Consider the following 11,334-nt stretch of genomic DNA (forward strand, 5'->3'; position numbering starts at 1 on the left):
AAACATTTTTGTTTCTAAAACAGAAACTCTGCACCCATTAAGTAATTAATTCCCATTCCCTTCTTTCACCCAGCCCTGAGTTACCACTATTCTAATTCCTGCCTCTAGAATTTGCCTATTTTAGATACCTCATAGAAGCATAATCATACAATATTTGTCCTTTGTGTCTGGCTTATTTCACTTAGCCTATAATTCTTTGATAGCTGCCTTATACTACAAGATGCTTCAGGCTCACCTTGTACTCTCCCTGCATCAGCCCTGGAATCGCCCTTTTCTACAAGGAGGCTTGATTGGTCTAAGCCAGTTCCAGGAGGCCATTCGTCTTATCAATGAGTGGTTCAGGAATGGCCCTTCTTTCTGCCTAAGGAAGATGGCAGGAAGCGAAAGTCTCTCTCCTTTCTCTACATAAAGTATCCAGCATTGGGGCCACTGGCTTGTACCAGCCTGAGGACTATGCCAATACAGGCAGAACAGAGCCAAGAGCATCACAGGACTGTGGAGCTAGAACCCTGCTTTTCCTGTCTATGGACAAGTTGTTTCTTTTGGTCCTGAGTTTGCCTCCTCCTTCCACCTGCCTCAATCAGTGGTTGAGAAGAGGAGAATATGAGTAGTGGGCCAGGGAAGTCCAAATGTCACTTGGTGCCTCACAAAAAAACAAAACGAAAACAACTCATGCTCTCACACCATTAAACCTCTGTTTATTCTTCCTGACTTGTGAAAACAGGTGACAAATGACTTTGACGGAGAGGAGAGGGAATGATGGAAAATGGACTGCAGGATCCCTATGGTGAATTCTCACATGGGGACCTCAGAAACTGGGACTCAGGAGGCCAGGCCCTGGGCCCAGGCCATGCACCTAGCATCCTGGGACTCAAGCTACCCTCAAAGAGAAGGTGAGGGAAGCCACTTGACACAGAGCAGGGAGGCTTCAGATGGACTCCAAACACCCATCTCTTCAGCCCAGGGAGCTCATCAGGGTCTGGGCCTGCTTCAGTTCTGCAAGAAGAGGTGGTATGTAGGTGACAGTCAGAGGGGAGTGAGAGGGGGCCCCTTGCCCTCCAGTTCTGGCTGAATCTCACCTGCTAGCAGGACCTGGAACTTGTCTGCTGAGAGGGACATGGTGATAGGCTGGGCCTTGCTCCCAGGGGCAGCTGCCACATCCAGCTTCAGGTGCACCACGGGCTCCTCCACGGTGTGCAGTAGGCTGGAGCTCAACGTGTAATCTACCCGCCAGCCGATGCCCGTCAGCCTGTTCACTGCAAGGCAGTGTGGGGAAACTCTCAGGATCACAGGCAGGCACGCCAGGCAATCCTCAGTACCAAGGCTATACGGCCTTTGAAAAGCTCACATCCCTCTCTACTTCACAACTGGGGCAATAATCCTGGCCCAGGCTTGGCACAGGCAAGAGCTCAATCAGTAGGAGCTCAGATTATCCACACATCACAGAGGGAAGAAGCCTGGCTGGAGTGAAGAGACCCAGGGACAAGTCCAGCTCTGTGACTGCTCCAGGTGTGATGCCAGTTAAGTCTCCTATGACTGGCATCTTGTTCACTACACGCACCTTCCAGAACAGACCCCAGGCCTCATGTTGGGCCACCCTACACTCACCACGCAGGCTGCAGGCCCGCAGGTGCTCCTGCAGAGGGCTCTGCTTCTCCTCGTAACAGCGGCACAGGCTGGCTGCGTGCTCTGGGGTAAGAATGAAGGTCCCCTGAGTTGGCAGTCAGGGGCTGGGGCTTGGCTGCTCAGAGGGCAGATCTCAGACTCCTGGCCCATCTCCGGGTCACATGGCCTGACCTGCTGTCTGGTAGCCCTCAGCCCTCAGCCCCCAGGTTCCCCACCTGCCTGTCCACATACCCATACCTTTTGGCAGCCCCAGCTGCTGCAATTCACTGGACAAGGACTCGCCATCCACGCTATGCTTGGCAGCACTGGAGAGGATGAAACTCAGCACTGCCACTGTGGCTTTCACATCACCTAACTCTGGGGGGATGGGGGTGGGGGAGAGAATGTCACTGTGGTTCTAGCTACCTCCCTGCTGCCCCACCATCTTCAGCTCAGAGCCCCCAGGCCTTCTCAGGCCACAGCCACTGCTTCGCAGGAAGCCATCAGAGGACACTGGGGGTGGACTGTCACCATCTCTCTTACCCTCATGCTCCCCTGCTAAGGGAGGTGGTCAGGGAAGGGTGTTGGGGGTAGGGGGTAGGGGGCCACTGTGCCAGGTACCAGGCCAAATATCCAGGGTCATGCAAAGGCCTGCGGACTCAGTGGTTTACTCACCAAACTTGGCATCAGCTGTGAGCTTCAGAATCTTCTCATACTACGGGGAAAGGAGGCCCTCAGGGGGGTGCCAGACCCCTCCTCACTAGCCCCTTGACTCCCAGCCTTAATCTTTGGTAGGGAAGAGGCTGGAGAAAAGGATGGGAGGTATCCAGGGCGGTCCAGAAGCTAGATCACCTACTTCCCTGAGCCTGGTGCAGAGTTTCATGGTAGTAAGGGTCATGAGGTTGCAGGACAATGGGGTGCTGGCTCTGTACTCACATCAATCCCCTGTCCCAGAAGCTCCTTCAGCACCTGGCTACACAGCAGCCGCAGTTTCACGGAGGACTGGAAGGGAAGGTCCCAGGTCAGCCAGACTGGCCCGCCTCTCCCCTCATTGCTAGAGGGAGAACTCAAAGAGGGATGGCCGATTGATTGAGGTCACACAGCACACCACGACAGGCTGAGAGTGCCAAGGAACTGACCCCAGAGTGACCTCACCACCCTCCACTCCCACAGCTCGTCCCCACCCTCTCCCTCCCCACCAGGTAGACCCCATGCACTCAACAATCTTGGCCAGTGTGCTGATCTCTGCCAGGACCCAGTCGGGACAGTCCAGATCCCCACAGAACCGGAACCTCTGCAAGGGAATGAGGCAGGTGGTCAGACTGGAGGGAGGGCTGAGGAGTGGCTGGGCTCCATATGTGACTCCCACAGTATTGCGTGCCAGGGACCCTGGTCCCTGTCCAAGATAGAGGCCCTCTGGCCACTTGTCTCCCCTAATGCCAGGCTGTTTAGAGGACCCTCCCTCTGCTGCACCCAGCCACTAAACCTTGTTCTGATGCCTGTGCTGGGCACACAGCTGGGAACAAAACAAAGTCCCTGGCCTCACAGACACGACAGAGCTCTTTACCTCATTGTGTCTCACTTCCCCCTCCACCCCCTGCCGGCTCCAGCCATACTAGCTTCCCTGCAGTTCCTCGGTTATACCCGGCACACTCACCTTTCCTGTCCTCTCTGAGTGGAAAGTTCTTTTCCTGGCTACTGCATGGCTTGCTCCCTCATTTCATTCAGGTCTCTGCTCAAATGACTCCTTGTCCAACAGGCTTCCCTAGCCATACTTTCTAAAATAATCCCTCACAGAAGGAAATTATGGGGGCCAGTGGACATGTACACTATCTTGATAGTGGTGATATTTCATAAGTGTATACATATAACATAACTTATCAAATTGTATACTTTACATGTGTGGTTTACTGTGTGTCAATTATATCTCAATAAAGCTGTTTTTAAAAAGCCAGTTCCTCTCCATCATACTCTAGCCTCTTATCCTCCTTTCTTGATCTCCACAGCATTCATGACAGCATGTTCAAGTTTTACCTTTTTCTTGGAGGGCTGTTTCCTCCATTAGAATGCAAACTCCATGAGGGCAGGAATTTTTGTTTTATTCACTACTATATCTCCAATGCTTATAACACTGCCTGGCACACAGTGGGTTGCGTATTCAGTAAATATTTAAAGGAAGAATGAATGGATGGATGGATGGATGGATGGATGGATAGACAGATGGATGGAGAGATGTCCATAGGAGAAACAGGCAGTTAACTAGACATCAAGAAATTTCATACAGAGAAATGTGCTGTGATGCCAATAAGCAAGATCATGAGACAGAGGTGCCTGGGGGATGGGGCTGTTTTGCCCAGGGTGGTCACGGAAGGGAAAAGGATCCTGACGGGGAGGCTGGGCCAACAGATTCTCATCCTTTTCATCAAACACCCCTTCCAGCTTCTACTGTCACCAAGACCAGTTTCCCCTTCAGCCTCTTAGGCAAGCTGTACATCTTCTCCATAGAATGTGCAGAGAAGCGTGGGGAACCAGAATCAACCTCTAAGTTCTCCACCCCCAGTACCAGTGTAAAAAGGAATTTTTATAAAGCTTAGCAGTAGCTAATTTTTCCTGCTTAATTCAGCTATTTACATATATTTTAGCTTCTGAATAACAGAAATATCCAGCAAAAACATTTGTGTCATCTTATATTCACTGCTATACATTTGGTGTGAGTTGAAAAGAAAAGAGTTATGGGCCCCATCAGGCTGAAGATAAACAATCCTGGCGCCAAGATTACTTGTTATAAAACTGTTAAGACATGCTTGTTGTAAAACTGTTCGTTATCTGCTTTTTTGCAAAACAACACTTGTGACCCATGCTCAACCCCCACCCCCCTCATCTTACCCCTTAAAAAGCTTTTGCAAACTCAGGCTCGGGACTCTCTGTTCCTGCGTGTTCAGTGAGCCCCACACATGTGTGGTAAATAAACCCCTTGCGTGTTGCATGAGAGAACGTCTCTTGGAGTTCTCCTTTGCGTGGCAAAACTCTCAAATTCTCAAATTCTTACACCAGGTCTTGATGCTCCCAGCCTTCCCCCCAATGCCTGCTCTACTGGGGCACAATAGCATAATATTTCAAAGGGCACTAATCACAATGAAGTAGTTATCAAAATATTCAAAACAAACTTGTAAGATAGTATTATATGTACTTCTTTATTAAACTGAAAAACAAGAACCAGCAGCAGATCTAATGACCACCATAATTTAGAAATTATGAGCATAAACAATATTTTGAGGTTATCCGCTAACAGCAGTCATAGATGCCGCTAATAATACTGGGTCTGTTGCCAACATTCATAATTGAAGGAAATACTAAATTTCAGTTTAACATTAGTGAAAATAAAGATTTAAGATTTTCCCTAAGTTCCTGGATTCTTGAATTCTATCCATAGAGCTCTATATACCTCAGTATTATTTAAACTTTTTAATCACAAGAATGTGTTCCTTCTATTTCTTAAAATGCTGGCATTTCTCTAGGCTCTGCCCTAGACCTTGTCTCTTCTCAATTCATAATCTTGCTTACACATTCTTAGGATTCAATTAACATTTTTGTGCCGATGACTCTCAATTTAACAACGGCCATTGCAGGTACTCTTCTGAGCTCCCGAGCCTTACGTTCAAACCAGATGCTCACAGACTCCTCCCATGCAGCTTGGCTGGAAAGGACAGGTGTTCTCCTCACTGAAACCTGCGCCTCCTCCTGGCTTTCCCATCCCACCGAGCACTACCACCTGGGGACCAAGTCTGACACCTCCTTCTCTCTTTTCCCACATACAGTCACTGACACATGCTAATTTCCTGGGTTTCTCTATCTCCACTGCCTCTACCTTAACTCAGGTCACCACCACTATCTCCCGTGGGTCTGCTGCCCCAGCCTGGGTTTCCTGTTTCCCTTGTTCTCCCTCCACAAGCAGGGAGAAGGCCCCTCCTAGTTTCCCAGTGCCCTATGTTAAAGTCAAAACTCCCTTTATGTGGCTCTGAAAATCCAGTGAGATTTGATTCTAGCCTCATCTTTCCGTAACCTCCAGATTATACACTCTTCTGGCTAAGTGAAATGCATTCATTCTTACACAGCCCCAGTCTCTCACCTGAAGCCTCTGAATACACTGTTCCCTCTCTGAAGATGCACTCTCCCCACCCCCCCGCACCCCTCCATACCTCTCTACTCCTGTACACTAACTGCAGATCACCCAGATAGCTCGTTCTGGGCCTCCAGGCCAATGTCATCCTTATGGACACCTTCCGAATACTCCCCACATGGCACAGTCAGGTCCCTTCCCTTCAGCTCTTAACTGTGACCCCTATTCAAACCTCCCATTTCCCTGGCTCTTTCCTGCTGCAGCTGAAGTCCCTGGCACAGTGCATGGTAGAGTAGCCACTCAAAAAAAAAAAAAAAAAAAAAAAAAACCAGTTGACTGAATAAATGGATGAGTTGACTGACTTACTGAATGAGTGAATGAGTAGGGAAGTCCCACTCCAAAAGCTACTCCTTTCTGGCTGTGGAAAGTGCAAAGGGGCTTCCTAACACTGTGAAACACTGGAGCCTAATTAATTCTAAGCAAATTCTTCTCCAAGTTCTACGGGTTGTCCGGGGAAGTGGGCACCTTTGGGAGGTCCACCTGGAACCAGGGAAGGGACTGGAAGGACGTCTGCAGCGGACAAGCCCCAGGTCCTGTGCCGGGAGGGGGGAACCCTTCCTTACCGCCAAGGGAGCAGCCGGGATCCCAAGCCGGCCGGCCTGATCTGTCCTGCTCACCTTACTGGGGAAAAGAAATGTGGGGATTTGCCTTTTCTTTACCAGACCCTGGGCCCTCAAGATCGCATCCCCGGCGTTTGCTGACAGCTCAAAGCAGTCTCCCCTTCTCCTCGCACCCAGGGCCACCCAAAGCCCCACCCTTCCCCCAGAATTAGCAATATAAGAATTTGGAGAGAGTGTCTACCCTGTCCGCCCCCAGCTCCCTGCCTCTCATCAGCCCTCATCCCTCACCATCGCGGCAGGCGGTCCGCTCGGAAATTTCTTCTTCCGGTCGTCTGGTCAGCTGATCCGGCGGTCACGTGGCTCGCGAGTCGTCGCGTCTGGGAGGAGGGCGGGGCCTTTTCGAGGAGGGTGGGAGTTCCCGGGGAGGGAAATGCAGGCGTCACCTCCTCAGACACCCCACAGCCGTTCCCGGAAATGATTAGCACTAAGCTCGAGTTTCTGTGAAGACAAAGTCAAAGCAATAGGAAAGGCGTTTAATTTGTTGAACTGAAAGTGGCAGGAGTCCAGGAGCAAGGTCTGGCATACAGGATAACTCCCTTATGAAAGGGTATTCTGGTCATTTCCATGTTTTCCACCATTAAACCGTACCGTGGTATGTAGCTGGGGCATGTAGCAAAAGATATGTTTGTAAAAATCTTTTAGTGAAACATGGATGCAGAAAAGTGAGTATAAGTAGAAAACCTGATGAATTTTCATAAACTGTACACACCATACAGACAGCACCCAGATCGTCACTTCAAGTGCATAGATATTTTTTTTCATTTTGATGAATCCCCTTGGATGCCTTAAAACAAAGGCTGCAGCAATTTAGATGCCCAGAAGAACCATTTCCCTACAGCTTCACCAATACTAGATGCAAGCTTAATATTTGTCAATCTGATGGGAGAAAAATAGGTTGTAAATTGCATTGTCCTTATAACTGCTGAGTTTAAGAGCAAATTGGATGGTTTTCTAGGAAAATTAAATTTCCAAAATTGACAGAAGGGGAGAATTTTAAAAACAGCAGACACATACAAAAAACAAAACAAAACATAAGTCTAGAGAGTGGTCTAATAACCAAAGAAGAAATTAAAATAGTTTGACATCTTTCCCCAATTCCAGGCTTTTTCCCAATACACCAGGCCCAGTTGGTTTTATGATTGCAACCTTTTGAATATTCAAACAACAGAGCTCATGATAATTAAATTTTTCATAAAATACAAAGAGACTGAAAGCTTCCCAACTCATGCTAAAAAATGATTTATAAAGATTTATAAAGATTTATTATCTTTATAAAAATCTCATTTATAAAGATTTTGTAAAATCTTAAACTCTAGCATAATGAAGGTGACAATGTATTAAAACACTCTACCATGTCAAATAAAAGTTTGAATTTAAGAATGCATAAGGTGGAAATAGTGGTGAAATTTAATCTAAAAAAAGTACATATATATATATATATATATATATATATATACTTTTTTTTTTTAAGAGCACAGACAATGACAATTACATGTGATATGTGATCCCGGAGGAAAAAGAGTTCAAAAGAACATTATTGGGACAACTGAAAAAATTGTAATATATACTATAGACTTTGTATCAATGTTAAATTTTTAGAACTTGATAACTGTACTTAAGGTGGCTACATGAGTGAATATCGTTGTTCTTAGGAAATGTACATGGAAATATGTGTTTAAAGAGCATGATTTATACAACCAATTGTCAATTGTTTAGAAAGTAGGTAGATAGATGATACATAGATAGATAGATAGATAGGTAGATAGATAGATAGATAGATAGATAGATCAAATGATATGGCAGACATGTCAAAATATTAAAAGCTGGTGAGACTTCAAAGGATACGAATAGAAAGGAACTTCCTCAACATGATAAGGGAATATTTGAATAACATCATCCTCAATGGGGAAGAACTGAAAATTTTCGCCCTAAGATCAGGAACAAGACAAGGATGTCCACTATTACCATTGTTATTCAACATTGTGTTGGAAACTCTAGCCAGAGCAACTAGACAAGAAAAAGAAATGCAAGGCATCAAAATTGGAAAGGAAGAAGTAAAACTCTCACTGTTTGCAGATGATATGATACTATATTTTGAAAACCCAAAAAAATCAACAGCAAAACTACTAGAGCTAAATGAGTACAGCAAAGTGGCAGGTTACAAGATCAACACTCAAAGATCTGTACTGTTTCTGTACACTAGTAATGAACAATCTGAGGGGGAAATCAAGAAAAGAATTCCATTTACAATTGCAACCAAAAGAATAAAATATTTAGGAATAAATTTAACTAAGGATACAAAAGACCTCTACAAAGAAAACTTTAAGAAATTGCTAAAAGAAGTCACAGAAGACCTAAATAAATGGAAGGGCATACCATGTTCACAGATTGGAAGATTAAATATAGTTAAGATGTCAATTCTACCTAAATTGATGTATAGATTCAATGCAATACCAATTACAATCCAAAAAACTTACTTTTCAGAAATAGAAAAACCAATAACCAAATTTATCTGGAAGGGCAGGGTGCCCTGAATAGCTAAAAATATCCTGAGAAAGAAAAATGAAGTCAGAGGTCTCACGCTACCTGACTTTAAGGCGTATCACGAAGCTACAGTGGTCAAAACAGCATGATACTGGCAGATAGATATACTGACCAATGGAATCGAATACAGTGTTCAGATATAGACCCTCTCGTCTGTGGACAATTGATTTTTTTTTTTTTGGCTGGGTAAACTTTATTGATGGTACATGACAAGGTAGGGCTCTCAGCCCCCCCTTCTTCAGGGGGTCTGGGATTCAAACCGGAGGATGGGCGATTCTCAGTACTGGGGGATCGAGTGGGGCCAGTACTCCCCAGCAGCTGACAGCCTCTCTTCCTCTCCATGCTGTCGCTGGGGCTGGTTGTCCAGGGGCTCTTACTCTTTGGAAGCCATGTAGACCATTAGGTCTACCACCCTGTTGCTGTAGCCAAATTCATTGTCATACCAGGAAATGAGCTTAACGAAGTGGTTGTTGAGGGCAATGCCAGCCCCAGCATCAAAAGTGGAAGAGTGGGTGTCACTATTGAAGTCGCTTGAGACAACCTGGTCCTCAATATAGCCCAGGATGCCCTTCAGGGGGCCCTCTGAAGCCTGCTTTACCACCTTCTTGATGTCATCGTACTTGGTCGCTTTCTCCAGCCGGCAGGTCAGATCCACGACGGACACGTTGGGGGTGGGGACGCGGAAGGCCATGCCAGTGAGCTTCCCATTCAGCTCTGGGATGACCTTGCCCACCGCCTTGGCAGCGCCAGTAGATGCAGGGATGATATTCTGGGCAGCGCCACGGCCATCACGCCACATTTTCCCTGAGGGGCCATCCACAGTCTTCTGGGTGGCAGTGACGGCGTGGACGGTGGTCATGAGTCCCTCCACAATGCCGAAGTTGTCATGGATGACCTTGGCCAAGGGGGCCAGGCAGTTGGTGGTGCAGGAAGCATTGCTGACAATCTTGAGGGAGTTGTCATACTTCTCATGGTTCACACCCATCACAAACATGGGGGCATCAGCCGAAGGTGCAGAGATAATGACTCTTTTGGCGCCACCCTTCAAGTGAGCCCCAGCCTTCTCCATGGTTGTGAAGACCCCAGTGGACTCCACAACATATTCAGCACCAGCATCACCCCATTTGATGTTGGTGGGATCTCGCTCCTGGAAGACAGTAATGGGACTCCCATTGATGACAAGCTTCCCATTCTCAACCTTGACAGTGCCTTTGAACTTGCCATGGGTGGAATCATACTGGAACGTGTAGACCATGTAGTTAAGGTCAATGAAGGGGTCATTGATGGCAACAACCTGCACTTTGTCAGAGAGTATAGCAGCCCTGGTGACCAGGCGTCCAATACGGCCAAATCCGTTTATTCCGACCTTCACCATCGTGCCTCAGAGATGTGGCTGGCACTGCATGGAAAGATGCGGCTGTCTGTCTAGCCAGTAGGAGCAGAGAGCCAATTGATTTTTGATAAGGCAGTCAAGCCAAATCACCTGGGACAGAACAACCTCTTCAATAAATGGTGCCTAGAGAACTGTATATCCACATGCAAAAGAATGAAAGAGGATCCATATCTCACACCTTATATAAAAATTAACTCAAAATGGATCAAAGACCTAAGCATTAGATCTAAGACCATAAAACTGTTAGAAGAAAATGTAGGGAAATATCTTGTAAATCTTATAAGAGGAGGTGGTTTCTTAGATCTTACACCCAAAGCACGAGCACTGAAGAAAGAAGTAAATAAATGGGAACTCCTCAAAATTAAACACTTCTATGCATCAAAGAACTTTGTCAAGAAAGTAAAAAGACAGCCTACATGATGGGAGACAGTGTTTGGAAACAACATATCAGGTAAGGGTCTTGTGTCCAAAATATATAAAGAGAACATTCAACTCAACAACAAAAAGATAAACAACCCAATTACAAAATGAGCAATAAGCATGAGCAGATACTTCTCAGAAGAAGAAATACAAATGGCCAAAAGGCACAGGAAAAGATGTTCAACTTCACTGGCTATTAGGGAAATGCAAATCAAAACCACAATGAGATATCTCACACCCACTAGAACAGCCATTATCAATAAAACAGGAAATGACCAGTGCTGGAGAGGATGTAGAGAAAGAGACACACTTATCCACTTCTGATGGGAATGTAAAATGTACAACCACTGTGGAAGGCAGTTTGGTGGTTCCTCAGGAAGCTAAGTATAGAATTGTCATATGTTCTACTTTGCTAGCTGCCAGAATACAATATACCAGAAACACAATGGCTTTTAAAAGGGGGAATTTAATAGGTTGCTAGTTTACAGTTCTAAGGCTGAGAAAATGTCCCAGTTAAAGCACGTCCATAGAAATGTCCAGTCTAAGGCATCCAGGGAAAGACACCTTGATTC

General features: G+C 46.2%; 1 protein-coding gene and 1 pseudogene across 2 annotated transcripts; both read right to left on the reverse strand.

Moving 5' to 3' along the window:
- Window positions 1–681: 681 nt before the first annotated feature.
- COMMD4 (COMM domain containing 4) lies at window positions 682–6,715 on the reverse strand. Of its 2 annotated transcripts, XM_077123745.1 has the most exons (8): window positions 6,634–6,715; window positions 2,828–2,899; window positions 2,542–2,607; window positions 2,281–2,320; window positions 1,864–1,983; window positions 1,609–1,689; window positions 1,080–1,256; window positions 682–996 (listed from the first exon to the last, which is right to left on the reverse strand). In XM_077123745.1, exons 1-8 carry the CDS (start codon window positions 6,634–6,636, stop codon window positions 956–958), a joined length of 600 nt encoding a protein of 199 aa, XP_076979860.1. In that variant the 5' UTR covers window positions 6,637–6,715; the 3' UTR covers window positions 682–955. The 2 variants fall into 2 exon arrangements, with proteins under 2 accessions (XP_076979860.1, XP_076979861.1); XM_077123746.1 differs by lacking the exon at window positions 1,609–1,689.
- A 2,592-nt stretch (window positions 6,716–9,307) lies between these two features.
- Window positions 9,308–10,391, reverse strand: LOC143651571 (glyceraldehyde-3-phosphate dehydrogenase pseudogene; annotated as a pseudogene).
- Window positions 10,392–11,334: the final 943 nt, after the last annotated feature.

Source organism: Tamandua tetradactyla, chromosome 12, assembly GCF_023851605.1.
Source record: "Tamandua tetradactyla isolate mTamTet1 chromosome 12, mTamTet1.pri, whole genome shotgun sequence".
Lineage (NCBI taxonomy): Eukaryota > Metazoa > Chordata > Mammalia > Pilosa > Myrmecophagidae > Tamandua > Tamandua tetradactyla.